The sequence below is a fragment of the Nannospalax galili genome, unplaced genomic scaffold, assembly GCF_000622305.1.
Source record: "Nannospalax galili isolate Female #2095 unplaced genomic scaffold, S.galili_v1.0 scaffold547, whole genome shotgun sequence".
NCBI classification, from domain to species: domain Eukaryota; kingdom Metazoa; phylum Chordata; class Mammalia; order Rodentia; family Spalacidae; genus Nannospalax; species Nannospalax galili.
In genome coordinates, this window is record NW_008355824.1 from 340,866 (window position 1) to 368,491 (window position 27,626).

The following is a 27,626-nucleotide window of genomic DNA, read 5'->3' on the forward strand; positions in this document are numbered from 1 at the left end:
GCCTGTAGCTCACAAATATATCTTTATTACTTATCATCACTTGAGAGTAATGTAAAGAAAATATCACTCTTTTTTCTTGTACATACCAATATGGAACACAATGCTTGACACATGTGCTACTTGAGTCATTTAATTATTTTTTCAATTTATTTAAGACCAGCTAATTTCTAAATAATAACTCAACTCTCAGTTGCTTGGGTCTTCTAAACATCACTCTAATAGAATTTAGACCATTTTCTGGACTTATTTTAACAGAGAAATATTTTTTAAATATATTTTATCATTTTTGTTTTTTGTGTATGGGTGTATTGCCTGTGTGAATGTAAATGCACCTGTGCATGCAATGCCTGCAGAGGTCGGAAGAAGATTTCAGATTCCCTGGAGCTGGAGTTTCAGATGGTTGTTAGCCACCATGTGGGTGCTAGGAATTGAACCTGTGTCCTCTGCTAGAGCAGCCAGTACCCTTAACTGCTAAGCCATTTCTCCAGTCCCCAAGAAATACTTTTTCTAGTAAGTAGCTCTATATTTATATTGATATAATGAACATTAATGCATTAGCAGTATTTGATCCTTATTTCAGTAATGAGTAACTATAAACTAGAACCGTGGACTGGCAAGATGGTTCAGTTGGTTGCTTTCCACACAAGCCTGAACATATGAGTCCAATCTCTGGAACCCACAGAGGAGGAGAGAATCAACTCCTGAAGGCTGTTCTCTGATCACCACATGTGTGCTGTGGCACAATGCCCCCACACTTATGCAATAATAATAAATAAAATAAATATTAAAGCCTTCATATGATCTCGTTCTTAAAATGAGTTTCTGAGTAATTTTATATGTCTAGACTCTTTCATGCACTAACTTCTATCAGTGGATTTTATTTCCCACATATGTTGGGCTTTTTTAAAAATATATTAAATTTTTTTAATTTTAAAATTTATTTATTTTTATTTTATGTGTGCAATCATTTTACTTGCATGTATAAGAGCAGCTAGTGTTCTTAACTGCTGAGCCATCTCTCCAGTCCCAAGTATAAAATACATGGTCACTGGACCTATAGGTACAAGTCTATGATATTTGTGAAGCTGAAGCAAGAAGATCAAGAATCCAGGCCTGCCAATGCCGTGAAGTGAGTTCAAGGACAGCCTGGACAACTCAGTAAGATCCTATCTAAAAAAGTTGTTCTTATTTTTTAAAGGGCTTCAGATATTAATCAGTGGTTGAGTGCTTGCCTAGCATGTGAGTGACCCTCAATTTAATCCCAATATTGAAAACTGAAAATGACTTTGTCAATTGAAAACATTTATGTATAGAAAATAGGGTCTAATAACTTTAAGGTATAGATCAAATTTACAATATAAAAGAATCCCTTATTTGTTTGACAGTGCCTTGGGGCTGTAGGAGATCAGCACTGTCAATATTGGAACTAGATTTTTAAAAAAGCGAGAGGCACGATGGTCCCCAAATTGAGTAAGAGTACCTAGTGCTTCTGATGTAGTATCAGTCCAAGCTTTATCAGAACACACACATAAACAGCATACATGTATGCACATACACACACATATGCACATACACACACATATGCACACACACACACATATATATATATATACTGACTCAGTCATATATTTTAAATAAGATTTAAAATGCAAAAATATATGCTAACATGATTATGATTAGATATTTTTACAGGACAATGATTATCTTTAGTTTAAAATCATTCTACTTATAATAGTACTAAAAGTCAGATTTATGCTTATTGTAGTGCAAACCTTATCACCTATGACAATAATATCTCTGCACTTAATTTTGCACACATTCAAATTTACTTCCTTAAGTGGATTCATTTATGCACAACTTTTCAATTCCTGAAATACCATGTTTATCATGGTTAATAAGCTACTCTATAGCTATGATTCTTTCTTCATTACCTATGTCATTCCCCAAATAACTGAAATGTAGTTCATCTTCAGTACATAGAATTCATCATGCCCTTCTCAAATAAGGGCTCCTCATATTCTAGACTCTTCAGAGTTGAGAATTTAGTCTTTGTCCTCTGTTCCACCATGGACCCTGGCCTTATAAAATTGCAGATTCCTTTGAGGTTCACACCTTTGTACAATCCACCATTTTTCTTCTTTCAGTCCAATCATTATGGGCCCCATAATTATGCTCCTATTAAAGTGGAGACTTTTGTGCTTGTTTCCCTGTCTCTTTTTACCCCAAATCCTGCTTTTACCTGAAATAGTAAGTGCCTTCATAGCAGTCAACAGCCTCATCATCCATTTCCTTGATCTTCTCTGCATGATTTTCTCCTCAAATATCACTCTCATAGCCACACCCTGGATTTGTCATGGCTGGGATTTATTCTCTCTGAATCACAACTTTACACTTCTAACATGTTCTAGCTTTCATTCCTCTAGACCTATTTACTTCTAATGCATCAGAAATTTTCTTTTAAGTAATTTATTCCTTGCAAATTTTTAATTATCATTTTGAAATGGTTTCAGCTGGCCTGGAACTCACTAGATAGCCCTTAAATTAGAATCTTCCTACCTCAAACTTCTGAGTATTGGGATGAAAGTTATATAATACCACAACTGGCTCTAATTTTTAAAAATTTTTATATGCATCTGCTGTCACCCTAAAAACCACAAGTCTGAATTTGAATTGACATACAGATATATACTGATCTTCTTGGGTTCCCTAAAAAATAATTTTATGTTGTTTTGTTTTGCTTATGTGTTTTGAGACAGGTATTACTATGTAATTGGCCTTGAACTCATGACCCATCTGCCTCTGCTAACTGAGTGCTGAGATTAGAGGTTTGTGTCACTATGATGATATGAACAAATTCATTCTTTTATTCGTTCATTCATTCTTCCTTCTTTTTTTGAGACACGTTCTCACTGTGTAGCAGATAGACCTTGAGCTTGTGGGAATCCCCCTGCCTCAGCCTTTCTCATAGGATTACAGGTGCATATCGCCACAACTCTTCCGTGGCTTCTTCAGCTCTATTACATTCTCTCCCCCTTATGTTTTCCATCATTCATATCCATTACATTCTAAGGTAAATGTAATCATCTGAAAGCTCACTTCTGTTATCTTACACAACCATGCAGAGGTACCTACTTATTCAAGTCCTCATTACTACCTGGCATTTGGGCTTCCCCATTGTCTTCTTCCACAATACCTATCCCAGATTCTTCAGCTTCCTCAAACTTCCAACTTTCATCATCTCACATTATTAATTCAAAGAGGGCGTATGAGAGACCCATCAGATCAGAAATCCTTCAACTTCCTTATATAAAACCTACCAGCATCATTTTTATTCTCAAGAACACATCTACAGTTTCCTAAGTTCCCCAACCTATTAGGTTGAACTATATAAAAGTGCCAATATATTACCACTTTTAACCTACATGAAAAAATTTTTTTAAGTCATAGATGATTTATTAGAGGTAAAAAGGAGTTAACAAAGGAGCAAATATTGTTTTTCTTTTATGAATATTCAGAAAACATGGAAATTTTATGAGTGAACTTAATTGTTTGCAATCCATGATTATACAGCAGATTTACTTTATCTTCAATCCCCCCCCCCCCCCCCCCACCCCCAATAAAAATCTAAAAATTAAAAACAGTAAAATAAAAGCCCAAAAAAGTCTAAATTCCTACTGTCTTCCAGAGTTCTACACAGTCAGGTTATTTATTTGTTTGCTTGTTTATTGAGACACCCCCCCCCGCCCTTGGCTCAGCTGGCCTGAAACTCCCTGTGTAGACCAGGTCCACCTCAGATATGCTTGCCTCTTGCTCCCAAATGCTGGGATTAAAGGCATGTACCACCACCTGTGCATGAGTTTTGACTGTTGTAAGCATACTCAAAATTGTCTCATGCACAGGACAAAAATACACCCATCCACTGCTCATGGTGACTTTCTCATGACAAGATATGACTTATCTCCCTCTTCCTATCTGCAGTTAGACTCATTTAAATAAGAATTGATTCTCACTGTCCCATTTCCTTACTTTTAATTCTTTCTCTATTTTACTATACATTTGCTACTTGGATTCCTATTCAGCTACCTGAGAATAGAAACCAGCAGAATAGTTTATTGTGTTCTGTCTGTAAGTGACAGAGGATTTAGCTCTCTTATTTCTCGGCTTCTTTCTTTGAGTACACCAAAGGTAGAATTCCAGGCAGTCAGTGTCCTCCTCTTGAGACATGCCATGTGACCCCTGAGGCCCTCTTAGGCTGTTTTCCTTGCAGCTCCACTGTAAGGCCTTGACGGCCATGACAATTCCACCTGTGCTCTTAATTGCAACTATGGACTAATTTTATGAGTCTTAAGGTTCTTCACAACTTAATGAAGCCTGAATAAAAACAATCAAATTATTTCTTAGTATAATTTTGCTCATTAAAATTTATTTCCTGTTTTTAAACTCTATTTTTTTAATGCTCTCATTGGTCATTTTGTGTGGTGAGTCTATATTAGAACTCATGCCATACAGAGAAAAATGTTAATAGGACATATGAAATTTATATAGGTTTAACCAATTACTACACTGTGAGCAAGTCTTTTGGGCCTCAGTAGCTTCAATTAAAAAATAGGCAAAATGATATTTGCCATATAACCTTCAAATAATGCTGCATGAATCAAGTTACAGAGCATGTTAAAGCTTTATAAACTGCAATGCTATATAAATGAAAAATGGTAATCGTTATTATTATTATTGTCGTTGTGAACTGTGCTTCACCCTTACAACTCACTCTTTGTTTTTCCCAAACCTATATGGAAGAGGTTGGGGAAACTTGAGTAAAGGACCACTCCCTAACTTTCTGGTGTCCTAAGACTGTAAAATCACTAGTAAGAAAACCTGAATATACCAAGTAAATACATCAGAAAGATTTCCTAACAATTAAGGTCATTTACAGGTATATGCAAATGTCATTTACAATCAGATAACCTAGCACAATGGCCCTGTGATAGGTATTTGCCACTAAAAAGGAGGGTAGTAAGAGAGTGGAGAAACTACCTGGTCAGAGATTTTTCGTCTGTATTGTTGACAGGAAGCTCCAAAATAAAAAAGACTATGTGGTGTTTCTACTGTCTTGAGCAGAACTGTTATCCACTGCTTATATTTTTCCCAACCATCTGATTTTGTTCAGTTGGTTCAGTAAGTCAAAGACATGTCTAAAATCAAGTCTCATAATTGCTAACACTGAGTGAACACTTCCTATTTCTTTTCTGTCTCATAATGACTATGGGCATCATCTACAGATGAACGAAGGCAGGCAAGGTCCAAATAACTTTCAAATGAATACTGTCTAAAACAACCCAGGCCCTTTCCACCATGTGTACAGTTGCCTTAAGAGGGCCAGTGAGCTCTCAACAAAAAATAATATGGGAAAAGAATGTTCGTTTTTATGTTCATTATTATGTGAGATATGCAGAATTGACCAAAAGAGACAAATATCATATAAAAATTCACATCCATTCTCTGAAACCCACTGATACATAAATTAGTTTATGACCACATTGTCTTTAAGCATCTTTCTTAAATGTCTGATATACGATATTACTCCTTGTATGCATCAGGGGGCATCCCAGGGTTTCTGATATAAAGTGTGGTAATTAATACTGCATTATGTACTTCAAGTTTGCTGAGAGAACACCAACCTAAAAAAAACATGGCATTCAGTGAGGTGATAGATCTGCTAATTAGCTTAGTCGTGATAATAATTTCACCATATTTATACATATACCAACCTCATATTATATACATTAAATACAAGTTTTGCCAATTATCCTAAACTGAAGAGAAATGCAAAGGAATAAACAGCAGCTATCAGTCTCACTCCTGCTCATGGAAACAACAGCAACCTACAGAACAAAAACACCACCGGGCGAGGTGGCATAGGCCTTTGATCCCAGCACTTGGGAGACAGAAGCAGGCAGATCTCTGTGAGTTCAAGGTCAGCCTGGTCTATGCAGGATCTCTCTATGTATCTAACACTGTCCTAAACTAGCGGTCCTCCAGCCTCAGCCTCCTGAGTGCATGGATTTTAGGCCTGTAAGACCAAACCCAACATTGTTAATATGACAAGTACTGCATGCAATCAGATTATACACATCAGTGGGCTGTCAAGGAAACTATCTGGATGATTAAGAGAATATGAAGCTTTTCCATTAGTTATTTAGCACTGTCTTAATTCTTGAGTTTTGTCTTAATTCTTAATTCTTTTCAAAGTAATTTAGATCAATTACAGGACAATTAGGCAAGAAACCAATCTTTCCACTTCCTGTTTCAAACTTCTTTCATTTATATCACATTAGCACTGCAGAAAACAGGGCAAAGCCATGTGATATGGCACCTTCTTACCATAGCTATGCCATGTTGAGGTTTAGGCTGACTCTGTCCTCTGAAATTATTAGGCAGTTTGCCCAGGGTATGGAAACACATGTCAGCAGGACCCCCCAGTTGTCTGGGAACAGGTCAACATGCCCTGGAGTACACCTGCTAACTGCAGATTTATGGCTTCTGTAGGTTATGCTTGGCTTGCTTCTGCAAAATAGTAATTACTACTTAATGGAATAGAAATTGTTAAGGGGGTTTTCTACCTTTTCAGCCCTAGTCATGATTTCTCTGTATTTTTATACAGAGCTCACCTTAGAGATGACTTGAGGCTGCACTTGAGTTCTGACACCCTTGTGTAGTTGCTGGCCAGTTAAAAAATGACTTTCATTGGACAAAAATTTGAATGGTTTTCTCTGGCGAAGCACCTCACAACAGCCGGATCAGTGAATAACCACATCTCCTGCCCACTTGGGCCAGGCACTGTACTAAACATTATTGCTGTAACAATAGGAAAGCCAGGACATCAAGTCACAGAAATGATACATGAAAAGCACAAGATGACGACAGCATATGTGCTAGATCCCAGAGCTTGCTGCCACCTAATTGTTCTTTCCTCAGATTTTCTTGGGGCTTATGGATAGCCGGTTATATTATTTCTACTTTCTCAGTGTAAAGAAATCAGATATCAGCTGAGTGAGAAGATGAAAGAGGTTTTTGAGATTTGGGAAGGCAAGTTATGAAATAATCTATTTTTCATACCAGAAGAAACAGAAACTAAGTTAGTTTCATGCCAGGAATCATAGGGTCAATTTGTGGTTAGTTGTTCTGAATTCAAAATGAGACATCAGCATGTTTTAGTATTCTTTCCCAAAAATATTTGTGCAAACATAGAATCAGCAGAAAATTGTATTTAACCAGGGTTTGGGTCTTGCTAGGTGAATTTTCAGAGGAAAGTTTGCATATCTAAGGGTATATGCTGAAGAATGAGCGTAACGTGGGCCTTGGGATCTGTGCTGGGCCAGGTGACCATGAGAAGAGGGTGGCAAGAGACTGTGATGGGTGGAATGTAGGTCCCAGCAGGACTGAAGCAACCTGGAAAAATGGGAGTTGACTAATTAAAGTTTAGAAAATGGAAAAGTTGCAGTTCCTGGTTATTAGAAGATATAGAGCATGAATACAGGAGCAGCCATTGAAGTAGAGGGAAAGGCAAGTCATTGGTTCAAACACACAAAACAGATTCAGAACATGACCAATGTGGTAATATAAATAGCAACACACGCACACACACAAAACTCTCAGAGACCTGCTGACTGAGTGGGTGATTGTGAAAAGAACTGACTCCTGAAGGGAGGAAAGCATGAGTAGCAAGCACAGCAGAAAGTTCCAGGAATGCAAATGTTGACACCTGGGGAAAGAGACACAGAGAGGGCATCTGAGGTGGAGTAAGTATTGTGCAAAACACAGGTTTGGTGAACGCAAACAACAGAGTACCACACACGAAGGGAAGTATTAATGCTGTACATTGAAAGCTCACAAGTTTAATTCCAGATATAAGAACTTTCTTAAGAAAAATATGTAAATTATACCATATGCCTCATACATTTAAAGTACACTAGTCACCTAGTGTACGTCTTAGAATTGATAACCTCTTGCCATGGCCTCCAGAGCCCCATGATTTCATCCTTGTCTGTCTCTGTGGTCAGCCTCCACCCTTCCTGGAACTCACTGCAGCTCAGCCACACAGGTATCATTTCCTGTAGGAATTCAGCAAGCTCACGCCTGTCTGTCTCTTAGAACTTGTTACCTACCACTGGTTGCTCTTTTCTCATCTATTCTTTTAATTAGCACTTAAGGTGTTGGATATCATTACAACAGTTTTGAACAAAGTGTGTTTTAATGATTATCCTCCCCTTGTCTTCCTCAGCCTCCTGCAACCCTTGAGGCCCCCTGTGCCTTATTCCCCCAGGCTCTTTATCTCTTTCATGTCCAGTATGTCTTCTCGACCACCTTCCCATCCTTCCCCATCGCTTGTTATTATCTTTGCTTGGCCTCCATTCTAGGTTTTTAGGCTTACCCACACTTACACCTGTCTATATGCATGTATATATTACAGGCTTAGATCTGCATGTGAGAGAGAACATGAAGCCTTGTTATTCTGAGTTTGAGTCACCTCACTTAATTTCAGACTTTCCAGCTCCATTCATCTTGCTAGCGCCTTTCCCTTGTCTTATCACTGTGGCTAAGACTTTGAGCATTTATATTGAATAAGCCTTGTTTTATTTCTGATTTTAGAGGAAATGTTCTCAGTCTACATTTAGTACAATGTTGGTATGGGTTTATTTTACATGGCCTTTTTTATTTTAAGTTATGCTCCACTAATTCTTAAGGTCTCCAGGAATTTAATCATTAAAGCAGCTTTGTCAAATGTCTTTTCAGCATCTATCAACATGATTATATGATTTTTGTCCTTAAATCTATTTTATAATGTATTACATTTAATGATTGTTCCCTGAATTTCTTCTGGGTCTCCTGCACGATCAGACAAACCATATAATATAATTTATGTGAGTTTATTAACTTGCAAAGGAATGAGTACCCAGTGCCTAGCCCCTCACCGCAACTCAGAGTCCCCCTTATCAGACCGTGCCACACCCATAGTCACCACTAGCATTTGCTCACACCTCCAGGGCAGTGATGGCTCCAGGTCCACAAGAGTCAGTCTATTCTGTCCTTCAGCTGCTGAGTGGCTGACTACGTGTCCCCGACGCCATGCCTGCTACCCACAGCTCATGGCTTCGGTCCCAAGATGGCTTCCAGCAGCCCCTTCGTAGTCCACACTCCCTGTCAGGCCCTGCCCATTGGAAGAACTAGCCAATTGGGAGACAATGATTTACATATGTTTAATCAACTTTGCACCTCTGCCTTGAAGGCTGCTTGGTCATGATGAATGATCTTAATTGTTACTGAATTCAGTTGCAAGTATTTTGTTAATAACTTTTAAAATATTTTTTAATTAGTTGTTTGAGACTCTCATACAATGAATTTTGATCATAGTCACCCTCCTTCTCCAATTCCTCCCTCTTTTCTAGTCACCCAACTTTGTGTTCTCTTTTTTTGTAAAGCCATTTGAGTCCAATTTGTGCTGCCCCTTTACTCTTGGGTATGTGACTAGCACTGGAGTGTGGTCAGCCTGCCAGGGATCACACTCTTAAAGAAAATGGACTTTCTCTCTCACAGTAGCTATCAGTTGACACTATCTCCTCAGCTAGAGGTAAGACATCATGTTTACCTCGCTGCTCCATGCTGGAGTTTTGATGGGCCTGAGCTTCTGCAGGTCTTATGCATGTGTCACAATTGCTGTGAACTCATATATGCAACAACCCTGTTGTGTCTGGAAAACATTGTTTCCTCATAGTCACCCATTGCTTCTGCCTCTTAAAGCTTTCCACCTCCTCTTTTCCCATCTTACATAATGATTCTAGAGCCTTGGGAGGTCAGGGTGAGATACAGTTGAGAATCTTTGTAACTGGGTTCATGAAGAGAATTGGTCAGTTGTTTTCTTTGTGTGTGTATCTTTTTCTAATTTTGGTATCAGAATAATACTGGCTTTGTAGAATGCATTTGGTAGTTTTCCTTCCCTGCCTATTTTATGGTACAAATTGAAAAGTATTGATATTAGATCTTCCTTGAACATTTTATAGAGTTCATCTGTAAATCCTTCTGGTCCTGAGCTTTACTTTGGGAGAAACTTTTGATTACACCTTTGATATCACTGATTGTAGTGGGTCTGTTTAAGTTATTTATATCTTATGGCTTTAATTTGCTTTAAGTAAGTTTTAAGCATTTATAATTTCATCCATTTTTATAGATTTTCCAATTTTTTGAAGTATAAATTTTCAAAATATTCTTCAACAATGTTCTAGATTTCAATGGAATTGGTTGTAACATCATCATTTTTTCTCTAATTTTGATCTCGATCTTCTCCCTCTTTTTGGTACGTTTGGCTCAGGGTTTGTCAATTTTACCAACTTTTTCAAAGGACCAACTCTGGTTGATTTTGTGTATTGCTCTTTTAGTCTCTACATAATTTCTTCCCAATTTTCATTATTTCTTGTTATCTACTGGTTTGGTACTGGCTTCTTGTTGTTTTAAACTGGTTTCCTTAATTCACATCTTAGCTCAAATGGCATTTCTGCAAAAATGACTCTCCACTACCCATTTAGGCACCCTCTTCTGTTGCCCTCATCTGTCCTCCAATCACTTATTGAGCTTTACTTTTTCAGACTAAAGTTTATTGTGTTGACTTGATTTGATCTTTGCTTGTTCATAGACTTATAACCGTGAGAACTTTCTGTGTTATTCACCACAGTGTTTCTTTTTTGGTACTTATTTGAATTCTCCAGCACATTCAAAGGGATATTTCAAAATTTATTTCTGACTTAAGGAAGACTTTGGCTGATTTTTTTTCAAGTTATATACTTTAAATAAAGTCCAGTGGTCACATATAAGACTTGTTCATTACAAAAGAGTTGTAAATATATTTTTACATGTTTAAACTTTTAAAACAAGCCCTGCTTTCTTGTGGAGGCCAAACTTTGTTAATTGAAAACACTTTAAGACCACAGGAAATTGCACTCCCCCCACACCCACAACAGCAACAAAAAGTCATGGAAATAGTTTTGAGAGAAATAGTGGGGCAAAATCACTGGCCAACTCTCTTCAAGAGTGTTAACCAACGTTCACATGTATGGGGGGGGCTGTTCTTATACATGTTTTAATTATTTTAGTATCCTAAAATTTCCTTCAAGAAATATAAGTTTGCATGATTTCAGAGTTGTGAAAGGTAGTATACTTTGACCTTGGTCATTCCCTGTTGAACACTTGTCCACTGAAGCAACTGTTCTCATCATATCTTAATTATAATATGAAATATTATATCTTTTTTATTTGAAAAACAAAAACAAGACACACAGCTTATTGGAAGTGAAAAATATTTTAAATACAAATCTTTTTATTGTTCTACATAATCTTTAATATTTGTACCTGTATCATCAATTTTATGAGTATTATGGTACCTCTTGGTAAATTGGAATCATCATCATCACTAAGCCACTGGGACAATAAGAGCCTTACCAGTCCACAGTTTTTGCATGAATACTTTCTTCTGGGGTGATTTTTTCTTTCTTAGTCAGAGAAGTAAGACTTCCGAGTAGATAATCTAGTCTTCTTTATGTGTTCCTATATTAAGTATCAATGAGTCCTGCTCCATGGATACTCACAATTGTAATGCCTATTTCCACTCATGTGATGGAGCCACCAGTGATCCATCCCTTAAGTTTGGAATCATTTTATCTCCTGGAAAACTGTTTGGGGATAAGCATGGTTTTGTTAGGCTCCCTTGCTGCTCCCCAAACTTGTAATAGTCTGTGTCAAGAGAGTCACTCAGATTCAGTTTCCTGGGTACCAGTGCCTCCTTGAGCAGCCCATCCTCAATCCAGCATATTCTTCCCCTTGATTCTACTCCACCTATCTACACGCCTCCTATGTATGATTTCTCATCTGCTTTTATAAAATTAAGTGCCCGGGATGAAAACAGTGATAAAACATCCCAAACTCCAAAGTCCTTGCCAGGTTTCAGCTGTTGTTCTATGTATGCTTGCATTTACAACACTGACTCATTCCTTTTAGTCTTTGTGATAACCCCACAAGATAAATTACTCCCTATTTACTGGTGACGAACACATAAACACATAAACTGAATGACTGTATTAACTGTATCAGTGAGGGAACCAGGAAAGGAATCCAGGTGGGCTAGCTGCACAACCTATATTCAAAACCATGAAACTGAGCCCCCTCATTTCAACCTTTTCCAGTCTTACAGCCCTTGCTACGCAGAAAGTAATCACTTTACTCTTCATCTCTAAATCAAGTGACATTACTTTTGTGAAATAAAGCACTTAAAAATCCCCAGGAGGAAGGATAGACAGTAGGAGATAGAGCTAAGGGGGAAGGATCTGAAGCTGCACCTTATTAAAAGTGTGTGACACTAAAAAAAAAAAAAAAGAATGAAGAATGTCGGTGAGTAAGAATTCTTTCTGCTTTTCTGAGGTTTGGTTTAGAAAACTTGCCTATGAGACAGTCTAGAAAATAAGCCACTTGGAATTTAAGTGAAGGTAGGAGAGGGATTAAATTGAAGATGTCAGTCAACAATACTTTGAATCTTTGTGAGAAATTTTCTTGACAGGCATGATGAATGGGCAGCTTCTGTTACTGATGGTCATGGTAGCATGAGCACATAAGGATGGGGTCACCCATGGGTCTCCTTTTATTTGCACACCAGCAGTATTTCTAAGGCTGAATTTTCCTGTATTACGAAGAACCTGCTTAGTTCTGTCCCTGGGATAGACTAACCAAAATAAAGTGCTTTCAGTTAGAGGGATTAAAGAAAGTGGGAAGTGAAGAAAGAATAGAGAATTGTCATTCACTGATTTTTAATAATAAAATTTGTGATGTTTACCTGGACTACTTATTTTTATGTTTCCTGTTACAGAAAAAAAAAATTCGTCTCCAGTAAATCTCTCTTGTTTTACATTGGAAATGATTTTTGACTCTCTTACTTCATGACACTTTCTTTCACTTAGTGGGTAAACATTTGCCAACTACCTATGAAGGGCAAATTGGCACCTGCCCAAAGCAGCCATTGAAATTAATCATTAAGTTAAAATTTAAAAATGAGACACATTTTATTTATAGAAAACCAGGCAATAAATGTTTTTAAGTGTGTTTGCATGGTTAAGAAAATAACTTCTTTCTCATTTGTGATACATACATAACTGAGTCACAAAGATGTTTCAGAGGTTGAGTGGAAAAATTAACAGCTACCCACATCCTGTTGAAGATGAATATTTTGTGCCACAGTAAGCAATTTCTTTATAAAATTGTTTACAATGTCTGGCCCAGGAAGACAATAAGATGATGGCTTCATTTCTTCTAAATTTTAAAGAAAAAAATTTTGATCATATTCTCTGAAAATGAATCATTAGGTCTCCTATGACATTCTCTTGGATCTAAGGTGATAGCACAGGCGATAGTGCTTGCCTTCCAAGCACATGAACCTGAGTTCAATACCCAGAACCTACTTATAAAAAGTCGGGCCGATAGCACAAGTTCATAAACCCAACTCTGGGGTTGGAGACACAGGCAGACACCTGGATCTCACTAGCCAGCAAGTTTAGCCTACTTGGAAAGTTGCAGAGTGATGACAGATACTGTCTTAAACAACCGAAAAAAAAAAAAAAAGGTGGCCAACACCTGGGAAATGACACTCTAAAGTTGTCTTCTGGCTTATATACAGACACATACATAGATGCACACACACACACACACACACACACACACACACACACACACCACTGAATTTTTCTGTAATTTTGGTAGTAATTTGTGAACAATGTTCTCCTTCTTCATGTGATTATAAATTCTTCTAAAGGGAGATCTACCGAAGATTCTCCTCTCTATCCCCCTATGTTTACACATAGCAATTCTGAATAAATGCCTACTGGGTTAACTAATAAGCACATGAATTCAGTGTATCTCCCATCCATGCTTTTTTTTTTTTTCTTGAGAATATCCTTAGTTCTCATGTTACCTTGTCTTTGCTTGTGCTTGTCCCACTTGCTGAGGTGCATATCACCCTTGCCAACTAATTCCTCCTCCTTAGCCATCGAGGATCAGAGCAAATGACAACTTTCTTAAGATAATTAGTACCCACTGATGACTGATAGCATTGGCTATAGCTCCATACTGAAGTCTTGCAGTGGTGGTACAGCAGGACCTTTGTGTGTCTCTAGATTACACATCCCATCCATGAAGACAGCAGACTGTCTCAATGGCTTTCAGTCTCTACACATTTTAATGAGCATGTTCACAGTTGCACGGTTGTGCTAATATGGGAGATGGAAATGCTCATCAGCTGTTGCCTCTGCCCAGCTTTGACTTGAATCTGAAATAACTCTCACAGTGTCCTGTTTTGAATACTTTTCTCCCGTTGGTGGCACTGTTTTAAAAGGCTATGGTGCCTTTACCAGGTAAGGCCTTGTTGGCAGAAGCAGGTCCTTGGGGCAGACTCCTGAAAGTTATTCTTGGCCCTTCTCTCCAGTCCCACTCTGCTTCACAATCTGTCACATGTAAAGAGTTGTCCTCCACCATATACCCCTACCACAGTAAAATGAACTGTCCCTCCAACGCCTTCTCTGCTATGGTGGACTGAACCCCTCTGAAAATGTGAGACAGAATAAAACTTTCTTTTAAATTGTTTTGTCAGGTGTTCTGCTATACCAATGCAAAAGGAAAGAACAGCGAAAATTAGGGTGCTACAGAAGTGAGGCAGTTTCTGTGACTACACCTGATTGTGTGCTTCTCGAGCATGTGGAATCTATTTATGGAATAATGGTGAAGAATTAGAAGAGTAGGCTAGAGAAGCTGTAAGAATTAAAGTGAGTTAATTGGATGTGATTTCAGAAGACCACCATGCTGACAGAGACATGGGTTGTAAAGACTGTTCATGAGTGCTCAGAGGGAATCAAGGGCTCTATTGGGAACTGGACTAAAGGACATTCATGTTACATGCTGATAGATAACTTGTCTACATTCTCTTCATGTCTGAATTCAAATGAATGAACTACTTTATTTAGTGAAGAACATTTTCAGACAGCATAGTGTTAAGACTGTAGCAGTGTTATTGCTGACTGCTTGTAGTTTATAGTGAGACTTAATAACAAAAAGGAGAGCAGAGGATGTGGAACACGTGTACTATAGGCATGAGAGTGTACTTAAAGCTTGGAAAAAAGGGCTGTAATTGTTAAAGAGTCTAGCACATTTAAAGAGAAGCCTTGAACTTTGCATTGGGACAACAGGAAATATGTCATGATGATGAAACCCCATCCACTTAAGTCTCCAGAGTGTAAACCTAGAAACTCATCTGAAACACTTATCCTTGACAGTAAACTATATGAAAAGAGGGAACCTGTGATGTTTGTCTTTCTGGGTCTGGGATACCTCTCTCAGGATGGTTGATTCCAGCTCCATCCATTTACCTACAAATTTTGTAATTTCATTTTTCTTAATCACTTAATGACATTCCATCATATAAATGTACCACATGTTCATTGTCCTTTCATCACTGATTAATATCTAGGTTGTTTCCATTTCCTGATTATTATGAATAGAGCAGATATGAATGTGGATGAACATATATCTCTCTATAGTAGGATACTGAGTCCTTATATGCCTAAGAGTGGTATGGCTGGATCATGTGGTAGATCTATTTCTAGATTTTTAAGGAGCCTCAATACTTATTTCCTTCTTGGCTACACCATTTTACACTCCCACCAGCAGTGAATAAGTGTTCCCATTTGTTTGGATCTTAATCATTTTGAGAGGGGTAAGAGGAAATCTCAAAGTAGTTTTAATTTTCATTTTGCCGATGAATACAAATGCTGAACATTTAAAAAAAATTTTTTTATGAATATTTTGCCTATAAGTATATGTGTACCACATGCATGCAACATCCACAGAGGTCAGAAGATGGTGGTGTATCCTCTGGAACCAGAATTGCTGACAGTTGTTAACTGTAGTGTGGATGCTGGGAACCAAACCCACGTCCTCTGCAAGAGCAGCCAGTGCTCTTTAATTGCTGAACCATCTCTCTAGTCCCAGTGTTGAATATTTTAAAAATCTATTCCTCAACAATTTGAGTTTCATCTTTAAAATTTTTTTTATTTATTATGTTATATTATGCATATGAGTGTATTGCCTGCATGTATGCAAGTGTACCCGTGTCATGTGATGTCCACAGAGGTCAGAAGAGGGCATCAGGTTCCCTTGGAACTGGAGTTACAGATGGTTGTTAGCAGCTATGTGGGTTCTGGGAATCAAACCCAGGTCCTTTGCCAGAGCAGTCAATGATCTTAACCCCTAAGCCATCCCTCCAGATTCTTGCATTTCATCTTTTGAGAATTCTGTTTAATTCCTTGCCTCAATTTTTCATTGGGTTGTTTAATACTAAGTTTTTCAATTTCTTTGTATATTCTAGATACTAACCCTCTGTCAGATGCGTAGGAAAGTATTTTTTCCCATTCTGTAGATTGCCTCCCCACTCAAAAGATGATGTCCTTTGCTGTATCAGAGCTTCTAATTTCATGATGGCCAATTGTCAGTTGGTCTTAATGCCTGTGCTACCAGGGTCCTATCCTTCCTGTCTTCCTGTTGCTTTCTTTCAGAACTTTAATGCTTATTCTGTTGTATTGTATTGTATATTGGAAGTTTGTATATTTGATATTGTATATTGATATTGTATATTGTATATTTGTATATTTGTATATTTGATATTGTATATTGATATTGCATATTGATATTTGATATTGTATATTGGAAGTTTGTAGCTTCCTTTTTAATTTTTACAGGGTCTTACAGCTGTTTTTGCCTTTAGTCTCAAAAGAGCCTTAAACTTTCGACTTTTGAACAGTATGGGAACTGCTAAAGGCCAGCGTGGTGGCGCATGCCTTTAATCCCAGCACTAAGGAGGCAGAGGCAGGCAGATCTCTGTGAGTTCAAGGCCAGCCTGGTCTACATAGTGAGTTCCAGGACAGTTGGGGCTACAAGGAAAGCCTGTCTCAAAAAGACCAAAAAAAATGTTCTCTTGAAATTGAAGTTGGACTGAATGCATTCTGCATTGTGAGATAGGAATGGAATGTTATGATTTGAATCTGAAATGTCCTTCACTGGGCAAGTTTTGAATGTTTGCTCCTGGGCTCCTGCACTATTCAGGAGCTGTGGAGTCTGTCAGGTATTCTGTCATAGTAATGCAAAGCTACTAACACAATACTTCTGCTGGTGCTAATTACAGTGCTTTTCTCTTGCCACTAAACAAAAAATGTTAGGTCCCATTAACTCTACATCTTTTCAGAAGGCCACTAAACTCAGAGTTTTTGGTAGCTGAATAATTTAACAGAGCTCAAGTTGATGGTTCTGGGTTAGGAAACTGCTTCAAGTCTTTCCTTTGTCCAGACTACAGTATATCAAATACATTTTCATTCCTTCCATGTATCGCTGCTGAAAGCGGCAACTCAGCTAATCTTTTCAGTTATTTAACTGCATCATTTCTGCCTTCCCACTCCCAGGAAGCAATCCTTGGGAAAGCAATTCTTTCTTGTTCATATCAAGTTTTGACAGAACAAGAACCAGCATATTGGGCTTTCAGAATCATATTCCATACATTTCTTCTATGCACTAAATCTTCCTGGGCATCCCATGTCAGTGTTATCTTACCCCAACTCTATAATTACTCAGATCTTATCTTTGCACTGTGAGCTCTGTTGGAACAGAACTTTTCCATGTTACAAAGAGCTTCCCAAAGATCACGCTGCATGTTACTTTCAGGCTCTTTTCTACATTTGCATGCTGCAGACGCTATTATTATAATGTTTTAATTGAAGCTGATGTTCGGTTTCTTCAATTAAACATAGCCTTGTCTTGTGAAATATCATCTTTTAGAAAGTCACAGGTTGAAACATTATAAACCTATGTAGTACTCATCATGTCATACCAGAGTTCTGATTTGTCACCGTTTATGTCTATTAATTATATTCATCAGCTTTTTTCATTTTGTTAATTATTTTTCCTTATAATTACCTCCATTGCTACTTTTTTTTTTTTTTTTTTTTTTTGGTCTTTTTGAGACAGGGTCTCCCTGTAGCCCCAGCTGTCCTGGAACTCATTATGTGGACCAGGCTGGCCTTGAACTCACAGAGATCCTCCTGCCTCTGCTACTTTCTTAAATCTATCTGAATTTTGTGTTCTTTATATGCAGTATGAATTACATGTCTTATACATGATGCTTACAGCTTAAGTATAAAATTATGAAAAGAACAAGCAAGAAGAAACTCAAGTAGACTGAGTCCTGTTTCAGGTTCTCTCATCTTGGAGGCCTCGATGATCTACGGCGTAATTCCTGTAGAATGAGAAGAATGATGGAGATGCCATCACCATCATACTTGGGGGTTCTCTGTAATCTGAAGCACAAATGTGTGATGTTAGTTCATTTACCATATGAAAAAGAAAAAACATTCAGAATGCCTGTTGTCATGCCCCAGAAAATAGACAAAGTAGTGTAGTGCTGATTGATGCTTCAACTTTAAAATGTAAAGTTAAATGTCATTTTTTATTTCTGATGGTGTTTTTTTCTAATATGCCATAGAAAAATACTTTCAAAAATTCAAGTACAATATTAGTTAACTAAGAACTCCAGGGAAAAAAATCATTTGTATGCCAAAAATTTTAGTCTTAGAATTCTATTTGTTTTTAATACACAGTTTTTTCTCACAAAAGGCCAGGGATCCTGGGTAGAAGATCAAGTTTTTGGAAACCATGGATGGTCGCTCTGATCATCACAGCTGTTTTGTTGGTTCTGGCAATAATTATTGGCCTCCTTGTTAATTTTTTGGCATATGGTAAGTATCTACCTCAGTATATTACTTTGTTAATTTGAAGACTTACTCAATGTTTTTCTAAACCTTTATATTTTATTCTTTTATAGAATGAAATTTTTATTTAAACAAATTTGAGAAATTATCATTTTTTTAATGCATGGACATTACTTATAGCATTTAAAACCTGGTGTGGTTCATATAACACCTCAAAGAGCACAAAAATTCACATGCTATGCTACTTTCTGGTATAATAACATACATGCTAACAGTAAAAATTTATTGTAGTAAAAATTGCCTCTGTTGTAAAGGAAGCCTCTTTGATGAGTGGTGACTGACATATTGTCTGTAAATATAAGATTCATATTTAGCATGTATTAAAAAATTACATTTGTTTAGGAATGTGACAGTCTTGGAGTTTTCTCTAAGATCTATGACATCTCCAGCCATGTGTATTTGGCTATGTTTACAGTACCACACATGAGTTCCCTCCCACTGAGTGGGCTTTAGGTCCAATTAAGTAGCTGTTGATTACCTCCAAGATAGAAGTGCCACCACTGTCCCTACATAGTTGTTGTGCCTGTCATTGTTGTGGTTATTAGATCTTAAAGCTGGAGTTAGACCATCAATTGATGTTTTTCCTTAGCAGCTCACATAGTGTTCTCCAAAACTATGAGAGTTAGTCTTCAGGAAGGTGGCGTCCAGATCATTCCCAAAACTAATGTTAATCTCTGGGCAGTCATGACCCAGTCAGCTCCTACTCAGTCCCATCTCTTACAGGACACATGACCTTTCGATACCATCATATTGTGGACCACACTTACAGCATAAAAGCTTTCTGAGGGAAAATTTTATGTCCTCTACTTCTTTTACACAACTGAAAAGGACTAGTAGAAGTCACCCACCTTTGTTCTGCCTTCCAGATCAGAAGATTCACTATTACCAGGCCTCCTTCCAGATTCCCAGTATGAGATATAATTCTGATTTGTCTGTAGAGCAGTCAAAACTTAGTACTGACCTCAAACAAAAACTCAACAATGAGGTAAGTCTACCCATTGCTAGCATCATTACTACTCTGGAAATTTTGAGTAGTGGGTATGAAGAAAATACAATGTATACTATTTTGTTACAAGAAGCAGTATATTCAGTTAGAGACAGCTTGACCTCTGGAGTAATAATTATCTAAAGTTATACTCCAATACTATGGGAAGTAGTAGACAAGTTGATAAAGTATCTAATTACAATTGCTTTTAGGTTGTCAGATAAAATATGAAATTCCTAATTAAGTTTTAAATCCGTATCCTTCTAAAAATATCTGTACACAGTACTTGGAACATACTGTACTAAAAAATCATTTATTGTTTATCTAAAATATATGTTAAAATTTTATTTTCTGAGTTTGGAATATCTAATCAATGTTATTTCAGGAAATCCAGAAAAATACATTAAATGAAAAATACTCTACCAGAAACTAAATGCATAAAACCAACAGAAAAACAAATAGTTCAAAGACAAAAGAATGATTAAGAGTTATATGGGAATATAATTCAGTTCTTCAAGCACAAACATCACCACATACCACTTTTTAAGAATTTTCTCTGTGGATGATGCTTTCCTCTTTAGACTAGTTATAACAAACAACTGCTCCTGAATGTGTTCTATAGAAACACATAGACCAGCACTCTTCCTTTGAAGTCTTCAGTAGTGAACACAGTTTCTGTTGCACTCTGCATAGACCAGAGATGTTGTACCACTTTTAGAGGATTCAAAATAATTTCTTGGCCATTTCACAGTCAAAAGAAGAAGCTCATGAGATGAGTGGGATGTACATGTTTTCTTAAAAGCATAACCAAAGGAAATTTTTTATTTTTTGAGAATTTCATACATGAGTATTGTATTTGCATCTTTTCCATCTCTTTTACTCCCTGCATCAACTCCTCCATCCCTTCCAATCCCTCTCGGTAGTTGTTAATAAAATAAATGCCCACATACTTCCTTATAACTTACTTTGAAGGCTTTTACTTTTATGGAAATAGTTTTGTATGCATATATAATTTATATAAAGCTAATATATACATTTAGAGTATTTTTAATGAATGTACTATAGAAAAGTACATCAATATTATTCAATATCAAAGAATAAATAGTCTGAATTGTTGAGCTCCTCAAGAATTTATACATTCAGTTTAGGGTTAGTACCTAGAGATTTCCTGATATACTTCTTACCACTCTATCTGATATACATCACCTGACATTTCACTGAAGAAAATTTTATAAATTAAATGAGGTGAGTACACAGCACGTGCATCATGTGCCCTGGCTCAGATTTGGCAGTGCTTCTCCTGAGATCTGTACAATTAGCTGCTCATACTCAGGTTTGCAATAGGATGAGTTTTCCTTTCTGACAAGCCAGTGTGATGAGTCTGTTACTGTCTAGAGGTCTTAATAGTTTTTTTTTTTTCTCTACCAATTAAAAAATAAAAGGTAAGGAAAAAAAATCTCAGATACAGCAGAAAACAACAGGTAACTATTGAAAGCAAACACATACACGTGCAAGCACACGTGCACACATGCACACACACACACACACACACACACACACATTCATATAGAGAGACTCTCTACAAGTAGAGAAGGGATTCAGAAACCAAAAATCCAAAGCCCCTGGGGGGATGAGGGGACTGGTCTTGGTGGTACGGGCAGGTTCCCTCCTCTAATTTTGGGTTGATCAACTTAATGAAGAGAGAGCAAATAGGCCACAACTCCAAGCTACAATATGTCCAGGACTGGCCTTGGTTAAACTGGTCTGGACTGATCAGTGAAAGGAGGGTCCATGCCCTGCCAAGAGGAGAAAAAGCCTTCAGATCCATCTCAGGTTAAGAAGCAGAAAGTGTGCCGTCTTTGTTACCTATCAGTGGCCCTGTCTGCTTCTTAGGGATGTAGTGTTCAAGTTGATAGCAATAAGTGGGCATGTGATACCCACTATCCTGTTGCCATTGTTCTTGCTTTATTAAGAAATAAATTGATCTAGGATTTTGCACTACAGGAAAAGCATCTCACATAGTAAATCCAATATGGCATGCACAGGCTTTCATAGTCTAATTTTTATTCTAAGTAAACATGTTATACATTTCTCTTTATATGTAACTAAGTTTAGAGAAGTGCCCAAGTATGTATGCCTTCTCCTCCCCTCCCCCATTCACCATAGGGTCAAAACTTTACCTAAAAATATTTTACTAGAGACTAAAATTATAAATCTGTCAATCACGCCCATGAGGCTGATAACTGAGTTTGAAGTTATTGAATGATGAGTGAGAGATGAATCCACACATGACAACCTCTCACAGATAATCTCTGTATCTCCAACTCCCTGTGTATTTAAAGCTGCTGTTGAAATACCTAGATTCAGTCACCTCTTTATACTGGTCATCTTTGAACATGCAGAATATTGTTCAAATTATAGAGAGGATTTTATAACAAAAAGCTTATGATCAAATAAGCTTCCTGGAGATAACTATAAACATACACGGAGGAAAATGACTATAGGCTTTACATAAATGTTTTTCTTTTACATTGAAATATATAAAATTAATATTTAACAAAGCTCTATTCTCTTTGTTTCTGTTTCTCAGATAGATAAAATATTTCGAAGATCCAGTTTAAAACACCACTACATCAAATCTCATGTTGCCAGCTTCAGGTAATCACAACTAATGAGTGTGTCTAAGGAAAGGGCAACTATTTATTCTTCACTTTTTTTTTTGTGGACAGAATCTAGACTTTACACATACCAAAAGCAAAGCTAGCATAATCTTTTCACAGTGCCTTTGCCCCTGTACAGAGCACACCAGTGGAGCTTCTTGAGTAATCATGAAATTTATTCTGTTTGTCCTTTTTAAGGATTTTTGCAGTTCAATTGAAGATTTATTCATTCTTCAATTACTTCTGCTAACTTTACTCACTTTATGGCAAATATCTGCTGTGGATATCTGAAATATAAATATATGAGCATATATATGATACAAATACAAAGTTATATTTAACAAATACCTTGAATTAATTTTCCCTCAAAACAATGATCTATAACTGACAGATAGCTCTCTGCTCCCTAAATGTGATCAAGTTTTATAAATGGGAAATAATCTATGAATTAATATCAATGTAGTATATAAAGGGAAAAATCATGACCCTAACATGTATAAACTATTTGTATTTTATTTTCTTGAAGATCTAAGTAACGTTTAAGTAGTAACCGTATAATACTAGTAATAATTACTCTGGCTATAGTCTCACTCTGGTGCTTTTCTTTTCAGGTCAAGTAATGATGGTTTGAAAGCAGACATACTGATTAAATTTCAGTTTCCCTCTTACAACGCAGACACCATGAAAAGACAAGCTGATAACATTTTGCATAAGAAGATTCAGGCCAGCAATAGCTTCTTGAAGGGAGATGCTTCATTGCCTTACCTTAGAGGCAAGAACTGCTATTTTCTTCTTGTAATGGTTGATGATTTTAACATCTTATTTACAGAGAAAAGTTCATTTAATTATAAAATGAAATCATTTTTCATTTTCAGTGTCTGAGTTACTTGATAATGAACAAATTGCCAACAATTATCTTCCTTTGTCTGGTATGGAAGTAATTATATGAACTACAGGATTATCCAAATATAAAACTTATTCTCTAATTAAAAATATTACTAACATTTTTAAGTAAGTATGCATGTGATATTTAAAAACAGCCAACCCTTTATTACCAATACAGTAATCTCTAAAGCTTGCTTCTTCCTCCTGCAGTGTTTTCTCCAGATTGAATTTAGAATGTAAAGGTGGTGTGGACACACAAAACACAAAGTACTGGGACGAACATGATCTGAGGTCTACTGGAAGATCTTATATTTTAGATTACATGATCCTACAGCACAGAAGATAGGTTTGGCCTACGACACAGAGTAGGCAGAAGAAAGATGCCGGGCCCTGACAAGATCTCATAAAGAAAATATCTCAGATTGCTAACATAGACATAGAGAGGTAGTTGAAAATGTTTGGGGTATAAGATAACATTATAAAATTCTTTATAATTCTCAGATAGCTGTTACCCTATAAGTTGATTTATAAGTTGTCATATTTCATCAGAACTTCTTTAAACTATGAAATATTATAAAACTAATAAAGTTAAATTCACTAATAAATCTTCCCCTATTACCTTTTTACCAAAACTGTTTGAGAGTGCTAGATTGATTATGTATTTAAATATACAGGAGAAGACAATGTTATAGGTTTGGCCAAAGTCAGAAAGAAAAAACAAGTAACTTGAAAATGAAAACTTGAGGTCTCTGGAGATAGAACAGAGTAGATTCTGAATCTAAGAACTGGACTTTACATAGTGTAGGTAAGACTTCTTGAAGGAAAGCCTTCATTGAAGGCACCCAGTATGTATGAGGTATAATGTTATTTTTATATGACTCTCTTTCTCTCTCTTGTTCTCTCTGTCCTCTCTCTCTCTCTCTCTCTCTCTCTCTCTCTCTCTCTCTCTCTCATATTCTGGATATATGTGCACACATACACATCTCTGCACATGTGTATGGAGGCGAGAAACACATTTTATATCTCTCTCTCTCTCTCTCTCTCTCTCTCTCATATTCAGGTTAGATGGGCACACCTACACATCTTTGCACATGAGTATGGAGGCCAGAAGCCAATTTCAGATGTCTTCCTCTAAGACTTGTCACTTTATTTTTTAAGAGTCTTTCACTGAACCTAGTGCTCACTGACTCAGATAGACTAGCTGGACTAGCTGGCCAGCAAGCCTTGTCTCTGCCTCCAGTTCTGGGATTACAGGAGCAATGTTATTCTTGTCTGGTGACTGCTATTTGTGGGAGCAAAATGCAATTCTCTGACTTGCCTGTATCAGTGGGTCCCTATCTTCAGAAGAGTACACTTGGCCAATATCTCCTTGAGCCACTGGGTAGAGGCAAGTATCTGTGGATGTCTCTGTTACTGGTTTGGTTTGCTTGACAGTGCCTTGGTTATAATGTTGGAATTCTGATGGTAAACAGTTTCCTGCAGTCACTGCTTCCAGAGGAATGGACTGCCAGTAGGGGTCTGAGCTTCCTGAGGATCTCTTGTCCTTCTCTTCTCCCATTACTTTGAACAGAGAATATACTTTGTTGGGATTATTTATCTGTGATTATTGATAGATATAGACAGACAGGCTGGTCCCCAGTCCAAGCTATAGGTAAGAGAAAACTCAAAAGCTCACTACTTGTCCTTCCTCAAAATCTGAAGTCTTTCATCACCCTGTCTTCTTTACAGCTTTCAGAGGCTCTTTACTGTTACAAATAATTTTCAGAATATATTCAGCCTTTGGTATCAATTCTTATATAAATAGCATAGCACTGGCAAATAACCTATGTACATCCTCCTATGTATTTCATGTGTAGGGGGGAGGGGCAGTGCTAGGGTTCAAACCTAGGAACTTGAACATGTTAGGCAAAGTACTCTACCATTGGTCTACTCCTCCAAGCCTTTCAATGTACTTTAAATAATTTGTTGTTTACTTATAAAACTTAATGTAGTGTAAATTCCTTGTAAATACTTGGTATACTGTATTATTTAGGGAACATTGCAAAAAATTTACATTAGATGCAATGTTTTGTGAATATTTCTGATTGACAGTTGATTGAATCCACAGATACAAAACCCACAAATATAGTGTGGACTCTAGCTTGGTGTATTTATAGGAGACGAATAGGAAAAAGTGAGTTTGCACAATCTTGTTCCAGAACTGAAACTATACAACGTTTTCATCAAACAGGAAGAACAATTCTACTGCATTATGCTCATAAGTGAAATGTAACTCCAATATAGTAGTAGATCAATAGTTCCTGAGCAGGTAGAGGTGAGCTTGAGATAAAATTTAAAGTGAGCTATAAATTCACTCATTCATTCATTAACCATAACCTTACCCTTTTTTCACTGGTCTATTCCTAACAGAAGATTGTATTAAAGTATAGCTGAGCTTCCAGTGTAAGGCCAAGTGACATGGAGACTTTTTTTCTCAGCAAGTATTAAATTATGTTTTTAATAAATGTGATTATTGATATTACTACAAAGATATAATAAGAAAATAGGTGTTTGTCACAGCCTGTGCCTTACAGGATCTGGAAAATTACTGGTCATTATTAATTTTTTTCACTCAGCAACTTGTATTGATTCAGAAACTTAATTCTCTGTACTCCTAGCACTAATGTTCTAGTTGAAAGGGGAAAGATATTGATACGATAAGTGAAAGAACTGCTCAAAACCGAATAATGTGGAACTCCCTGGGAAGAACAGAGAGCAGGGTGCCACTTCAGCTCTCTTTGTCATGGAAAGACTCCACAAGGGAGATGCCATTTAAGTTCTGCAGGACAAGAGGGAATCCTGCATAAAAAGACCAAGGGAAAAGCATTCCCAAAAGAGTTAGCAGCTGGAACAAAGGCTTGCAGCAAGAGCAGGCACAGTCAGGAAACCGAAGCCTGGGTGTAAGGAGAGAGTGTGACATCAAGAACATAAACAGGAACCATGCCACCTAGGGCCAGCTGTACATAGTGTAAAGGTTAAAGAAGACACTAGACAAAATCTAATCATAAGGATTTTCTCTAATAAATTCCCCAAGGATAGCTGTCAGCTTAATGTCCCTTGAGTCTCACCTAAATTAAAGACCTGTCACTGAAATGCTATATTGAGATTCATATTAACATGGTTGGGTCTGATTCTCATTATACAAGCTGGCATACGGAACAGTGCAAATTTGGGGATATAGCCACAGATCATACCTTTTTCCATTTTATTTTACAAATAAAAAGTGGTGGAGCAACATGTTGAATATTCATAGATTTTGATACAGTGGGGTAAAATCCAGGGGGCAAGCCCAGATGCCAGGCTTCTCAGATGCTTCCACACCTTTACTGTAGGCCAGCATGCAAATGAGGACAGAAGGATCAGTGTCTAGGCATAGCATAGTGCATAAGGAATAGTGTCTAGGCATAGCATAGTGCGTAAGGAATAGTGTCTAGGCATAGCATAGTGCGTAAGGAATAGTGTCTAGGCATAGCATAGTGCGTAAGGAATAGTGTCTAGGCATAGCATAGTGCATAAGGAATAGAGTCTAGGCCTAGGCATAGGGCAGTGCATGAGTGAAAATGGCTGTACACGCCTCTTCTTCAGCTTCTACTTAATAAATTGGTTTGACATTATTCTCCTTCCTGACAAATAAATACCTCTCTGTGATAATGGCTTAGTAATTACAAACCAATGTTTAGTTGGTATTCCAGCACCTCCTTTTGTGGTCTATTCTGTAATTTTTACATTAAGAATTTCCTGTTTTTCCCAAGCAGAAAATGTAATGCCAAGTGGGAATTTTATTTTAAAACAGTTGCCTCACTGAGCAATGACTTTTTTTTTTCAGAAATGAACAGAGCACAAGCAGAACATATTCTAAACAGCAGTAAGTCCAAGAATATCACTGAGATATTTAGAAAGCAAAGCGCCAACCTCATGACACTTTGGATCTTCCTGTGTTTCCATGTTTACTACATCACAGACATCTACAACATCTATAAATGGAGACATGACTTACTTTTTCTGAGTGGAAAAAATTATTAATAGGAATTTCTATGAACTCTGTGGGAATATATTATCTTTCCTATAGCAAGATTCTCTGATGATGGCTTTAATAATTTCCTTGTATTTTCCACTTAATTTTTATCCAGTTTACTTTGTTAAAGTAGAAAATTTTGC

At 37.0% G+C, this 27,626-nt stretch overlaps 1 protein-coding gene across 1 annotated transcript in view; it reads left to right on the top strand.

Moving 5' to 3' along the window:
• The window catches only part of LOC103750655 (transmembrane protease serine 11G-like), a 42,029-nt gene that overhangs the window by 3,781 nt on the left and 10,622 nt on the right, over positions 1-27,626 (top strand). The window contains exons 2-6 of the mRNA XM_008853821.2: positions 18,745-18,866; positions 19,766-19,884; positions 22,475-22,542; positions 23,156-23,316; positions 27,295-27,333. Of these exons, the coding sequence (XP_008852043.2) occupies positions 18,745-18,866; positions 19,766-19,884; positions 22,475-22,542; positions 23,156-23,316; positions 27,295-27,333 (509 nt within the window). The remainder of the gene's footprint in view (positions 1-18,744; positions 18,867-19,765; positions 19,885-22,474; positions 22,543-23,155; positions 23,317-27,294; positions 27,334-27,626) is intronic.